The 15,423-nt window shown below is 37.6% G+C and overlaps 2 protein-coding genes across 3 annotated transcripts; one reads left to right on the plus strand and one right to left on the minus strand.

The window, feature by feature from the left end:
* Window positions 1-1,340: 1,340 nt before the first annotated feature.
* On the plus strand, window positions 1,341-5,210 carry LOC149020950 (phosphoinositide binding protein). Its single transcript, XM_089149186.1, has 8 exons — window positions 1,341-2,000; window positions 2,233-2,307; window positions 3,580-3,648; window positions 3,753-4,122; window positions 4,379-4,543; window positions 4,711-4,760; window positions 4,872-4,929; window positions 5,014-5,210. The coding sequence occupies exons 1-8, from the start codon at window positions 1,719-1,721 to the stop codon at window positions 5,208-5,210; spliced, it is 1,266 nt and encodes a 421-aa protein (XP_089005312.1). The 5' UTR covers window positions 1,341-1,718.
* LOC149020951 (putative lactoylglutathione lyase, chloroplastic) lies at window positions 5,208-13,512 on the minus strand. 2 transcript variants are annotated; one of them, XM_089149187.1, is made up of 10 exons: window positions 13,247-13,512; window positions 13,036-13,101; window positions 12,119-12,323; window positions 11,889-12,013; window positions 11,675-11,739; window positions 10,420-10,632; window positions 10,232-10,279; window positions 9,193-9,300; window positions 8,752-8,892; window positions 5,208-5,552 (listed from the first exon to the last, which is right to left on the minus strand). In XM_089149187.1, exons 1-10 carry the CDS (start codon window positions 13,401-13,403, stop codon window positions 5,511-5,513), a joined length of 1,170 nt encoding a protein of 389 aa, XP_089005313.1. In that variant the 5' UTR covers window positions 13,404-13,512; the 3' UTR covers window positions 5,208-5,510. The 2 variants fall into 2 exon arrangements, with proteins under 2 accessions (XP_089005313.1, XP_089005314.1); XM_089149188.1 differs by lacking the exon at window positions 13,036-13,101 and having other exon boundaries at window positions 5,210-5,552.
* Between the last annotated feature and the right edge of the window lie 1,911 nt (window positions 13,513-15,423).

Genomic DNA, 15,423 nt, shown 5'->3' on the forward strand with positions numbered 1-15,423 from the left:
GACCCACAATTAATATTTTTTCACAAAATCTCTTTTTTCATTTTCTTTTATTTCACCTAATTACATATAGGATCCACATTTTTTTTTCCACCACTTTTTTCTCACCCCACCTTTGCAAACAAACGCAGCCCAAGGAAACTTGATTTTTGACCACAAACCCTTGTATGTCTGAAACTATAAATACATATGTAATACCATTTTGTCCCATCCAAATTGTTTCGCAACTCATTTAACGATAGGATGAATTAGAGTCAAACCAACCTAACCAGACCCAATCAAGTTTGAGTCAGATTCAGTAAAACCTCGAGAGAGCTGAATTGGAAGTATAAGGGCTTGCACAGGCTAAGTTGGGATTAGGTTTAGGTTAAAAAGCTCTAAATCTTTGACCAGATTTTAGGCGGGCATGACCCAACCAGCAAATCCACTTCCTCTTCACTAAAAGGTACTGGTCTTACCAACCGAGCAACCCCGCGATGGTCTTAACACCAATTACATTAGTGATGAATCCACAAATCAACCCAAATGCTATAATCAGGTAGTCCTTGCTTCTTACTCTCCTCAGATCAGTTCCACATAATAGTGAATATTAAGTAATTGATGATTATCCCAGAAGCTTCAAAGCTCTAGAAATATAGAAAGGGTCAAATCCTTTTAATCTGTCCAATATGAGATTGGTCTAATTTAACCTACATTAGGCCATTAAGCACAAACAAAAAATTGCTGACTGTTTTCATCGCTCGTGTCTCTGTGGGTAATTATTTGCATCCTTCCAAAGTTTAAAGTGAGAATCTGAAAGTCTTTCCCATGAATTAGGGGTTAAAAAGCAAAAAGGTGACCGACTGAAAGTTTGAAACCCAGAAGGGACATGAAAAGGCTTATGCACACCCTTTGTTTTTCTACATGATTAGCTCAATGTAATGATGATAGAGCCATTAGATCAGTGGGACTTTGTCTTAGTGCGTCTTCCTTGGAGTAACCAATAAATAAAAGGTATATATTCCTAAATTAACTGCAAAAATACAATCAAACTTGAAGCCACAGATCTTTAGGAAGATTTGAGACAAACACAATTAAGAGGGGAAGGGATGAAGGGGGTCCCCAAATCTTTATTTAGAAAGCCAAGACTGCAAATGGAGTCTTTCATAAATCCTAACCAAACGCACCTGAACAAATAAGGACATATGCATCATCATAATGGTATTACCCAGTAGGCCAATACCCGCCGCTCAGGGAAAAGGACTTGGCCCTTCATGAGCTCTTCCTGATAAGAATGGATAGATAGCACTCTGCATTTTTGAGTATTCATTCAGAAAACTTGACTTGGAGACAAAGAGGGTCCTTAAACTTTGATGTTTTACTTTAAAATTGTGAATATTATAGGCTTTTTTCTTTTTGGGTTCTTTCAATTTGCAGAAAAAAAAGCTGAATGGGACAATGGTTCATTACCCATCTTGAATATCTTATTCAAGTTCTTGAGCCTCACCTAATTCTTCCCAGTCTCTCAGCTTCAATTGCTTCCACAGTACTCATGATCACCTTCACCTCTGCTGAAACTTCTCAGATTACCCATGTAAAGGGCAAGAACTTTTATCCTAATTGGGCCTATAAAGTACTCCTCCCGTAGAGAGGTGCCACTTGATATCCATCTATAAATTGTTGGTGAAGGTATTTGTGTTCATCAAACACTAAGTAAGCTATCATCCCAGGCTAAATCTTCTATGGATTCAAGTGCTTGTCAACCCGAGTGTCAGCAAAGCAAGCTGGAGAACATAGATGAAGATGGCCCGGCAAGTTGGCTTCCAGTCATATGTTGTGCACCTCCTGAAACTCCTACTGAGCCTATGGAGTTTCTTTCCAGGTCATGGAGTCTCTCTGCCATGGAACTTTCTAAAGCACTTGCAAACACACCTCTTCAGTCTTATGTGATGGGTGCTCCTCCTCCTTTGGGCTCCCTTCATGAAGTGATGCACAACCACAACTCAACAATTGAGAGGGATTCTGTAAGATCTCCTCCCTCTTTCACAAATCTAAGCTTATTGGGTCCAATTTGATTTTATATGTATATAACTTTCTTGCTGATATTTGAATAAGAATGGAGTCTGGTAACATTTATATAGACATTACTGATTTGGTTCATGGGATTACCTCATTATGATCCTCGGAAGCAAATTGATTTTCAAGGCATATACAGAGATGACCACTGACTGTGGTTGTGAATTTTTTGTTGTGCAGGTCTTTGAACAGCCAGTTCCTCAGTCGTCTGAGGTTAGCCCGCCAGTTTCTCCAAGAGATAGCGATGATGCCAAGGTCTCACTCCCTCTGCCATTTTATTTTTCTTTTCTGGAGGATTAACTAAAAACAACAAACAGAAGCATATTTTGGTCATTAAATTGGTAAAGGACAAGATCCCAGCAGGATAAATAAAAACCTACCAAGACATTTAGATATTATAAGAACTGTGTTCCTCTGTTCTCTGCTGTCAAAAATCTGAACATTCAAATGCATACTCATGGAAGAATCCAATTAGTGTTTCAGAAATTGGCCATGGTTGGAATTGTGATTGAGGGATCCTGGTAATTTTAAGTCCAAGTTTTCAAACCAAAATTGTCTTTTATGGTTAGTAAAATTAGCAACCAAACAAGCAGGGCTGAAAACGGTCAAGAAACCCAGACAGAATAAAGGATGTGCAGTATAGATAAATACCACTAGAAAATGTGTTTTAATTATAATTTCCTTCATTGCTTAGAGAAGGTCACCCAACCCTGAATCTGTTTTGCATAAAAGTTGTCAAAAAGAATAATAATAATAATATATAGAGGATAACAAATTTATTTTTTTATTTCTCTGTAAACGAAAATTTGTTTAAGCTGTTAACATCTTGCTCTTAAGTTCTCAATATCTTGAGGGTTCCATTATTGCCTTAAATGGATCATCTATTGCATATGTTCCAATAAGACTCATTATAACTTGCACCCCTGATTGGGTTCCATAACTGACAGAGAAAACATATTGGAATGCCGATTTATGTCTCATTTGGAGAACACCCTTTGTTTCCTTCTTCATCTTCTCTCTCTTTATCTATTCTTTTTAATGAGTTATTTACTATTATTCTATATTAGATCTCATATATTAGAAATGGAACTTTATCACATGTGAGACTCTTAACCAAATCATATTACTATTAATTTAGAGTAATATAGATTGGCATGAACTTCAGGGGTTGCCTCGGTTGGTAAAAACCAACATCTCATAGTATAAAATCAAGAGTTCGAATCTCCTTGGATTAGAGGCAAACCTCCATCTACTGCATTCTCTTATATAAAGTTATCCGTCCAAAAAACCCAAAAAATAAAATAAAATATCAAATTCTTCAAACCGTAGTCTCAACTGAATTACCCAAAAACAACGGAAAGCAACGGTTAAAAATATAAAAAAGTATAGATTGACCTACATCTGATTATTGGTTAGAAGCAGCTGTTAAATGATGTTAATGGATGAATTTATTTTTTTACCCAAAAAAAAAGAGATTTGAGGATCAGATCACTTAGTTTGTTATATACTTGTTTGGACTTTGAACAGGAACTGTTTCTACTTCATGGGGCAATCGATTCAGATTTCCTATCCAATCAGCAACTGTTAAAAATTGGGGTACTGTTCATAGTCTCATTCCCCCAACGTGGGTACCTACTTGGGAATAAAATTAGTTAACTGTTACTGATAGGTTGTGCTTTTTCCTGTGACTTCAACATCAGCTCTGCAAGAACACAGTGAGAGGGAAGACGGTGGGAAGGTGGTTGAAAGATCAGAAAGAGAAGAAGAAGCAGGAGTTGCGAACCCACAATGCTCAGCTCCATGCAGCCGTGTCTGTGGTCGGGGTTGCCGCTGCTGTTGCCGCTCTAACAGCCTCCGGTGCAATGTCACCACCCTGTCCTAATTTACAGAGTTTGCCTTACAAGACATCTTCTGCCATGGCATCAGCCGCAGCATTGGTGGCTTCTCACTGCGTTGAGATCGCTGAGGAATTGGGAGCTGATCATGATCATATACTAGCTGTTGTGGATTCTGCTGTAAATGTCAGGACTGCCGGCGATATCATGACTTTAACAGCTGGAGCAGCAACAGGTATCCCACATCTCAAATCCTCTACTAGTCAAGGTAGAAGTACGTGCTCCCCTCACACTTTTACATCAAATAAGAATAGTTCCCACCTTTAAACGGGGAGAAGAAGAATTAGAAATGGTATCCTAATAGACCTCACTTCTATTGTTTAGTAAAAAAGTGTGAGAGGAACAATACCTCTACTGTGACACTTTCCTTTTCTGATTTTTTAAGTGAATCTTAACCCATTTTTGGTAAATCTATTTGCAATGTATTGCAGCTTTACGAGGAGCTGCCACTCTTAGGGCAAGACAGCATAAAGAGCTGTGGTCCTCGCCATTTGCTCCTGCCGACGAACAATACTTTGACGGCAAAGAACCAGATATCTCACCAGAATTAAGCTTTGTTTCAGAGGGTGGAGAGCTTCTCAAACATACCCGAAAAGGTATAATAACCCGGTGGCTCAGCACAAATGCAGTCACAAGGGGGCTGGTGTCTCCAGTGCCCATCTCCCATACAAACAGTGCCATTATGAAGTCAAAATCACACGTAGAAAATAAACACCTCCTGCTAATTCTGTTTTTTAACCTATTACCTGATTGTTGTTAACAGGAGCTCTTCACTGGAAGCAGGTCTCCTTCTATGTGAACTCAAGCTGGCAGGTAAAACCCTTCGCCCACACCCATATAATTAATAGTGCATCTCCCTGATCCACAGAGTGAACTCACCAGAGAATCATGATTACATCTTCCATTTGTGACAACCAACTGCAGGTGGTAGCTAAAATGAAAAGCAAACATATAGCTGGTGCATTCACCAAAAAGAAAAAGTGTAAGCATAGCCAATAAATCAGAACTACCCAATGAAATATCCTGTGCTCTTAAGTCTGATCTCAAATCCATGCTGTGTTTCCAGGTGTTGTCTCTGATGTATACTGCAATACCCAGGCATGGCCCCAGAGAGAAGGGGAGGCTTATAGAGGGCAGAGGGCTTATTTTGGGATCCAAACAAATGACAGGGTAATAGAGTTCGAGTGCAGAAGCAAAGGTGATAAACAGATGTGGACAGATGGAATCCATCAAATGCTGCATTACCGCACCAACATGAAATGATATCACAAAAGTCATGAAAGAGGGTGGGAAACTAAACTTTCTACTGCACAAACAAATAAAACATACACGTCTCAAACTTCCTAGACTAGAGGTCAATTGCTTGAGTTGCTTATTACAACTGTTTGTACAATAAGCAAATGATTTTATATCTACAAAATGGCAGTGGTGCATGGGGCATTCTCATGGGGTGCATTGGGATGAAGCCATCAAGCAAAACGAAGATTAATTCATTTAAACCACCATGAATCGCTACACAGATCAGGTTGAAGATAGCTTCGCCACTCTTCAATGTTGCCAAGGTCATTCCAATTCCTTGAGAAAATCAATATTGTCCACAAAAACCTGCCAAAGAAAGAAAGAAAATGACACCAGATGATGGACTGAGAACTAAAGTAAATAAGAAGAAACAACTCCCGACTACATGAAGATAGCTTTTTAAAAGCATTTGCACGCCAGTTATAAGCTAGAGTATAATAAGGGAAGGTTTCTGGCACCATCATTCATGGAAGCAATACTGGATGCCAAATGTTTATCATATTGGCATGTGGCAATTTGAAGGCACTCAATCTTCAGTCCACCTCCATGTTATGCTCTACTGATGCGTCAATATCAGCCAACTGGATTTGACCGTATCCCAAACAATGGTTTGAAAAATTGATGAAAAATTAACGCTCAAAGTTTTATATGCCTAAAGAAGAAATCTTCCTAGAAAAAAGGTGGATCCTATCTAGAGATTGAAAACGAAATTTGTTGTATAGCCCCCGCAAAGAATTCTCAATCAATCCAACGGTCAAAAGACTTGAAACAGACTAAACCAGCCCCAAAAGTCCCAAAAGGAACACATCAATATCAATATGTCATATATCCTTTTCTGTGCATCTGAGCAGAACAATTCTTTTGACCAGGAATCTTCACCGTACAGCACAATTGCCTCCTGGAGAAAATGTACATCGAAGAATGGAAAGTATTTTGCAGAAATTAGTCCAGCACATTAACCTCATGGATGAAGTGCCTTGGTGCATTTAGTAGGGAAAGCAGCTGGCAGGTCAACAGAATCAACAAACATTGACAGAAACAGATGGGTCAAACTGTAAACACTAATGTGTCAATACTCACAATCCATACTAGTTTGCTCCATCCCCAACTGCTTTTCATAAGATTTCAATTTGTAGGAAATACGATTTTGATGCCATGCTGAAGTTCTCTCAGCATATCAACAAACAAGCACACGGGAAAGAAAAAAGGAGCAAGGGATTGACAGCTATTCAAGATCAACTATAAGTCTGGTAGATTTGAATTGGGTCGCTCGGTCAACCCAATCCAGACATAGGTAATAAGGTAATTAGTCAACCAGTCACCAGGAGGACCAAAAATTGTGGGTCCATCAACAGTAAATCCTTGGATCAATTCCCATACTTGAAATAAACTCAAACAATTTAGAAAAGGAATCAAAGAAGGGAAAAAAAAAAGATGGGGCAGTCTCTCTCAGACTTGGGTCTCTCACCTGCAGCCTGTCACCATATTTTTCTCTCTCATCGATCTCTCAGAGCAAAGCACAAAGCTTTCCCCCTGTTTTTCTCTTAATCTTGTTTAATTAAATTTGTGTGCAATGCTGTTGCCCCTTTCAAACTTATATAGATAATTCAGAATCAGACTCAGATACTAAGAAGGAAATGCTTAACCAAATCTATAAATGATTGTTCATCAAGAAATTGTGATAGTCGATTATGAAGTGCACAGGATCATCACCCCCATTAAAGCCAATAATTGTGGACATAGAACAAAATTACATCGAAACTTGCGAAATTTCCACCGAATTTTTCCATTTTGGAAAATGCGAAACGAAACTCATGAGGACCGAAAAAAAGTCAGTTTCGATCGAAACTACCGAAATTTCGTCGAAACTTGTCGAAACCTTGAAACCTGTCGAAACTTGGTTCAACCCAGTTGGACCAGCTGGTTCATGAGGAAAAAAATCCCAAATTTCATGAGAAACTTAGGAAATTTCGTGGGAAACTTGAGAAATTTCGTAGAAACCTGGGAAATTTTGTGAAAACTTGGAACTTTTTCCTGTAAATTTTGTAGCTTTCCCAAATTTTTTGTTTATTTCATGTTTCCCCAAATACCCACGACAAATACCCCCTCCATCAAGACTTCCCTATCCAAAGTGCGTATTCCCTCAGGTTGGTTATCTTAAGCATATTGATGACCAGACTCATAAAGTTACAGTTGTCGATTAACTTGACAACCATAGGCATAAAATGTCATGGGATGTCTATGTTCGTTGGTCGGAAGAGAGGATGTTACAGACATAGTACTACTCAGCTCACAGGATGAATCCACTCTTGGCACTCCTCTTAACACTAAGTTGTATTTTTCTTTTATTGTCAACTATTTTGAAGTTAGAAATTATATATTGAATGTTATGTGCTTAAGTAGTTAAGTTTATAATGTACTTTTTGGACAACTCTACATTGATGTTATGTACATTGAATGACATATCTACATTGATTTTTTTAGCAAAATACAACAAATGCATTCTTTATACTCTAATTAGCTTAAATACAGGATCCCACCCCAAAATACTCTCTAAAACCTGTCGAAACTTATACGAAAAAGTCCTCGGTTTCCTCGAAATTTCTCAAGTTTCCACCTAAGTTTCCCATTTTCACCCAGTCAAAACTTGAGTTTCCCTCGAGTTTTTTACCATGATCGTGGATGCCAACCGGTGGCATTGATCCTCCCTAGGCCTAGAAATCAAGGAGACTTTTTCTAACAAGGAATAATGGAAGACTCGTTCGGTCCAGATCTGAACTTTTTGGTTCGTCCATCAATGGGTGTGACTGGGTTCGATGAACCATCCTTATCTAGTCTAATCATGGATCATTCAGCAGTATATATTCTTTCTTTTTCTATTATTCAATTATTATGATAAGTTCAGTAAGTAGTCGAGTAATTAGGAAGCTTCCATTAAGCATGTAGGAATTCATTTTATTGTTATTGATTCATTTTTTCCTAGTCACCACAAGCTCTCATCAAATCTGCATCAGGATCTATACCATCAATAACAAAAGTTCAGCAGAAAATGAAAAGATATTGGTAACTATAAGTAAGACAATCTATGAACACATGACATGGTAAGACACAAATAAGAAATGTCGCGGTCAGGTTGCCTTGCCACATTTACCAAGCACAAACCTTGTATCAATTGGCAGAGCTCATTCTAAGCAGGAACCAACTATGGTTTGGAAACCAGTCTCAGGTCTCTTGGCCCAACAGTGATTCAATTGGATTAACTGAGTTCAAGCTGGGCCTTGCACAAATTTTTTTCTACAATTTTCACGTAATTTCTAACCATGAGCCAAGAGCTACCAGGAAGCATTGGCACCATAAACTGGCACCTGTAATATTTAAGATCCAGCTGGCATTGCCAGGCAGAGGCCAACAAAGGCATCAACATAACCTCTATGAAATTTCAGTGTGAAGAGACAAGGATGTCTCAAGGCATAAGCTAATACAATTGAGCAAACAAAAGTCATACCGATTTCCAACCATCAGGATCCAAGCAGGCAGTAATCTTGGTGTTGATACCCGGCAAGGGCCCAGGTTCGCGGGTGATCTTCCCTCCAACCAGTTTAATTGCTTCTGCAGTCTTATAAACATCATCTGTGCCTATTGCTATCTGGCAAGTACAAGGTATTAGTTTCCTTAATCCAACCCAGAAGAAGAAGAAGAGTAACTTTTCCTTCTGTTTTACATCGTGGTATGTTTTTCTAAGTGTAAGAGGGTGGAGCATGGTGCAATGGTAAGGTTGCCCCATTGTGACATAGTGATCATAGGATTGAGTCAGCAAAAGCCTCTACAACGCAGGAGTAAGGCTTCATACATTATGACTATCCCCAGACCCAGCTGGGGCAGGACCCTTGTACACTTGTTACACCCTTTGTATGTGATCTTTTAATTGCAAAATAAGAGTTCTGACCTGTGCATAAGCATTCCCTTTGTCATATTCAGTAACACCATAATTGTACGTCAACTCCAGCACTGCATTTTTATCTTCTGGACCATAGCCCATCATGGCTATCGTATACTGCAATATAAGAAGAATAAATATCAACATATAAGACACACACAGAATCCTAGGCTACAGTATGATTTCCATGCTTGGCCAGTGGCTCCAACAACACTGTTTGAAAAAAAAAAAAGAGGGTTTAAAGGGTAACAAGATATAAAAGAATACAATCGCCAAAGGGTAGCGACATATTGTTCCTGTTCCAGTAATCTATGCTATGCCATGTTGTTTTGGGAATGTTTTGAACAAGAACATGTTTTGCAGCAACATTCTAGGATTGGTTCTTGGCAAAAACTGGTATTACCACACATAGATTATTTACTCTGTTCAAAATTATGCAGATCAGTGTGCTATGCAGATTGGCAAGGTTCAATACCACGAACAATACTTCAGCATGTAATAAACATGTTAACAAGCATTCAGGGCAAATCTGGTATGGCGTGGGCCTACTTTCCCATTCAGGTAAGCCTGAGGTAAAGTAAGTCAATAGAATATAGATTTGTTTGAAACAGTGTTTCACCATGCTGTTATCACTGGCTCTATAATCCTTACGTGTCTAGGTTACTGTTTTAGAATTTTTCCACCAAGACTATAAGCTGTAGAGGTACAGCAATTTAGACATTCACATATGCAAAAAACGTTCCACGTACCAAAAAAATCATCAATACAGGCATGAACTGATTCACATGATTCTTACTTGCTTCATAGCATATGAAACAGGCAAGCACTTGGTCAGATAGGGTTCGTCTGGGTTGTGGGCCAAGCAACCAAGGCATCCATAACCCAAAATCAGTAAAACCAAAGAACCCATAAACTGTGAAAGTACTAAACCTACACCAATACACATTAATTCATGATGACGCACATCAGCACATGTTCATTGAATGATATGTACAAGAAAGAATATAGCAACAAGTGCAATATGCTTATCAAAGAGATGTCATCTGACCTTGTACTCGGGACTATCTCTCTTGCGCAGAAGTTGCATGCCGAAAGCCTTTAAAGTCAAAAGTAGAAGAAGAACATGAAATCAGAATTCCAGGTACATTACTCAAACCAAAAAGTTGAAACACAAAACAAGCAAATAGAAATATTATAACCAAGGAAAGAGTTTTTTATCCCTAGAACAATTCTCACCTTCTCATAGAAATTTATGGCCCTGTTAAGATCTCCCACTCGAAGCATCACTTGACAAAAAGGCTCAGGAGTAGGACCTCTTTCCAAGAGTTCAAACTTATAACCATCAGGGTCTTCAACAAAAGCAATTACTGTTTTTCCACCCTTTACTGGCCCAGGCTCCCTCGTCACTTTACCCCCTTTGGCCTTTACGAGGTCCACCACCTTGGCAACCTATCCCACACCAACATCCCCACACCCCACCCCAAAAAAAAGAAAAAAAGAAAGCACATATATATCCACATAATTAGTGCAAAAAGTTTCATGAAATAGTTCATTAGCCATAGGTTGCAGATAGCAAAACCTTTGTACCATGCATCCATACTGAATTTCCCATAACATGACAAGCCAGCAGTGAAGTATCAAGTAACAGAAATTTTTACAGTTTGGAACTGAGAATTGTAAGTACATTTCTTTTTATGGCAAACGTTTCCCGAATTTAACATTTATAGCTGTAATCTGTAGGAAATGTCTTACAGATTTCTCAGGTGTCCATACATCATTGTGTACACGTGCCAAGTACATTCATTCATTGTCTTCAAACAAAATTAACCATTATACATAATTATAAACTTCACCATTCAAAATATGTAGAGATTTACTATCTACAGAACACACAGTACTTGCATAACGTAAACACCAAGTTCACTAACTTTAGCAAGCTCCTTTTGTCTCCCTAAGTGAAGGAAATTATAGATAAATAGGAATATGTTGCCCTATGTGCCAGACTGCACATATAGCACATGAAAATAAATCCTCCTCTCATGACTTCTATTATTAGTTTTGTTTGCAGTTTTATTCAGATTATGAATAGAATTTCTGTTTGGTTCAGTAAGATTAATATCTAGTTTCAGTTCGATATCTCATGGGAGTTGAGTTTTAGTCCTAGAAGGCGTTGATCTGAAACTGAATATTCTAGTTGTTCCATCCATTGCAGCATTAGTTTTCAATTGACCTACAACAAAGATGTTTGCAAATGTTCATAATCTTGGACTAAAGCTACACAGAGAAGCCTTTTGTATACCATGTCGTAATGTTTAAACCTCAAGTTGTCTGAATCAAAAGTCTGGAATGAATTTCAATCATTTTAATGCAGGTATCCATGCTGTTGAAGATTGTCAAGAATTCAACCTTGAAAAAAAATCAAGAGTTCAACCTAATATTGTAAAGAATTCAACCTAAAATAGCAATTTATTTTCCATTATTAGAAACTTACATCCTCAACTGCAATACCAAAATGGCCAAACGCAGTTCCAATATCATACTTGTCCACTCCATAATCTGGAAATATTTTTAAACGCGAAAAATCAATATAATAGCCCACATCCACAATAATAGGGAGAGACACAAATGTAAGTTTAATTGTTATTTGTTTTCCTTTTCTCCTTTCCTTTTTTTTTTTGGGGGGGGGGGGGGAGGATGTGGCTTACTGTATGTGAGCTCAACAACAAAGTGGGAATCCTCAGGTCCATATCCAAGAAAAGCATTTGTGTATCTCTCCTCAGGTATGTCACGTTTCCGCAACAGCTTCATACCCAAACATTCTGTATAAAATCTGCAATCTCCAGTCATTAGTTAACATTATGCACAACTGATTCTCATCCTTCGTCACAATTCTAATAATAGATCAACAAAGTAGTGTTTTACTGTGGGGGTATACTTTATGGTCCTGTCCAAGTCCCCAACACGATAAACAACATGAAGCATTCTCCGCTTGTCCTTCTTGACCCACTCTAGTATATTTTCCTGGCTGACAGCAGTGCTTGCCTGTGCCACATTTCCAGCTGTACCGGTCTCTAAGCTTTTTGCCTCTGCTCTTAACAACTTAGGTGCTTCTATTCCAAAGAACCGTCCCTGGGGAATAGCTGGACAACAATGACCAAAGAACAAGCAATTAGAAGTGTATCTTATGTGTTGCATATGGTACGTAATATACAATAAAAGTAATTGCAGCATCCCTTCCTGGTGTCCATCCTCCCAATTGAAGAAGGTACCTTACCTTGAGTATGTTATAGTCAAAGAAAATCTAAACAAAAGAAAAACAAACTCCATAAATAAATCAAGATGGAGGTATGATAATTTCTATCCATTTCACCAGATGGAAAACGGCTACTCCAAAGAGTGTTAACATTATCTCTCCAGAGCTCTTCCTTGGGCACAATATTTATATCCCAAGATTTTGGTCTTAAGACTCTTAACCCATTCAGACTTCAGAAAGTGGACCTGGTAATTGGTATGAACCATCAAGGCTGAGAACTAGTCAGCGTCAGGAAGGAATTACGAACGCTAACCAAATGCCTGCATCTAACATAGGACCACCACTATAAAAATCATGTCCCTCACTCTTCTGTTAATAGTTCCTATTGAGAAATGAAACCTTTTGCCAAACAACTGAATAATAAAATTAAGGAATATAAAATATAGATCTAATGTAACTGAAGAAATCATAGAAGACTGCAATAATTCATCTCCACATCTACCGACGAATTAGAACTACACAACCGTGGCAGCATTGAAAAAGAATAATTCAATCTGACAAAAGATAACTGAAACGAAACCTAGAAGCTTTCCCATTACCAGATGCATCCCTATTATAAGATCCGAACTGGATTTTAAGAGGCATAAAATTGTATCCTCGGTAATCTAGCACATAATCAAAATAAAATATATCAAATCAAGCATTAACTCTCGAGGATTGCAGAAACAGACACTGTGATCTCTGAGTCAATATGAAAACAGATAGTAATGATTAATATCAGTTAAATTAATGAAAAACAAAAAATCTTACTGCTGCCGAGGTGAAACAGAGTAAGCCTTCTCGAAGGATTATAAGTTGAGAGAGAAGCACCGAAACAAGCAGCACCTGAGACTCTGAAAGAACATCGAGAAGGACGAAAGGAAGCGAGATGGATAGATGAAGATGCCATGGGGAGAATCCTCACCATTTCTTTCTCACTTTGCTCTCTCTCTCTCCTGTCTGTTTCTCGTGCTGATAGAGATATCCTTGGAGACTGAATCGTGTAGAAGAGCTTCGTGATTCCGATTTGCGTGACATTAATTCCGTCGAAAAAAAATCAGGGGAAATATATTAAACGGAGATAATTATAATTGACTGTGAAAATATTAGTTACTCTTCCGAAGCCCGGCCCAAATCCTGAAATTCGGAGGCCCAATATATTACTTTCAGTTCAATATCTGGTCCATTTCTTACAAGGAAATGGAACTGACTGATGTGACCTGTAAAAGATTTTCACCATTCGATGTGATACTGGAACACTTGTCACACATCTGCAAGGAAATAAATGGTCGAAAATGGACCTGATAAATTTCCCCTTCTGTCTAAACTTTGGTTCCTTCCCAATTACCAAGGACAAGCATACAACCAAACAGGTGACGATGCTGTACTGACTATTTTTAGTGTGTACTAAACTACTAATAAAAGGGTTGCCAAAAAAATAGTACTACTAATAAAAAGCTATCTTGCCAATCTAATTATTTGATGTCGTTGTACAAGGGGAAAAAAAAACTTTTAAATGTCTGTTTGTCCAAAAACAATATATATATAAATCTTGATGTCTGCTTTATGCCTAATAGGGCGAAAATCAGTATATAAAGATTAAACAAAATGAACTTGAATGCTATGCATGATGCATCACTTTTCTATAGTTGATATCGAAATCTCGTCTCGACCGTAGACTGTTTAGAGTTACGCATTTAATGCGCAACACTTAAGTAAAATCGGCATTAAGTTGGGTTTATTTTTAAAAAGTTAAAAATAAATGGATTACTTCTTTATTTTTTTTCTTTTTTTTTTTTTTAGCAAGTGCTTTTATATATTGTAAATGGGAGTATTACATAATATAAGGCGGGACTTTAGCCTTATCCCCAACGGATTCTGACCTTTTACTTTGAAATATTATTATTATTATTATTTTTTAACCATTTTAAGAAATGACTACTTACGCTCAAAAACAAATTTTAGTTAAGCTATTTAGTTCCATTTTAACAAAAATCGTCTATAGTTGCTTAGAATTTAGGACAATATGATCATATAACAAACAAACTATTTTAATTGACATTGTTACCAATGTATTTTGTGAAATTATTTTTGGCCTCCTTTATTTATTTATTGATTTTTTATTGCTAATAAGCATAAAAACCCTTTTATTTTGATATCATGTAGAGTGACTGTATTACAATTTCTAAAAAACACAATAATGGAATTGTAATACAATTGAAAGATGAAGATCATTAGCCAATTTGAAAAACTTGACGTTACAATCGAACAAACCACCAACAAATGAGGTTGAGCTACACCTTGAGTGCTGCTTTCAAGGGTTTTTCGCACCACCCCCTCCAAGATAAAACAACCTCAAACTAGAACATAAGGTAGTTCTTCTAGTACCTTCAATGAGTCAAAAGCTACACCACAACACAAAGACAAACTCAAAGAAATAGACTTTTAAAACAATAAGTAACAAATAATGCAAGTGCGAGGAGTGTCTCTATTACACACCACATGCAATAAAGGGGTTGGGTTTATATAGGCCCAAACCGCACATTATACAATTCGAGATTCTCAATGCAGTGAATTGGGTCATTGAATCACAGTGACTCACCTCCTCACAAGGGAAATAATCAATTATCTACTAATGGACTATCAATAGACTTGTCTTTTTCCGTTAATGGAAATAAATCATATTGATCTAACCTCCCCACTAAATGGATAATTAACTCTCGTATTCACAAAAAGATGAAGGGGGTTGTCATCCACCAAATGAGGTTTTCTTAAACACTTTTCAGTTGGATGAAGAAAAAGAAACAGTATTACCCTGCATATCAAACATAGCAAGACACTGATACTAGGTGAACTTATTAGGTCTTATCAGGATAGGTACTCTTTTTACATTTTATATCCCCTAGATAGAAAAATGGTTTAACTACATATTAAATTAATCATAACTA

The sequence above is a fragment of the Hakea prostrata genome, chromosome 3, assembly GCF_041222555.1.
Source record: "Hakea prostrata isolate BN-2017 chromosome 3, UWA_Hpros_2, whole genome shotgun sequence".
Taxonomy (NCBI): domain Eukaryota; kingdom Viridiplantae; phylum Streptophyta; class Magnoliopsida; order Proteales; family Proteaceae; genus Hakea; species Hakea prostrata.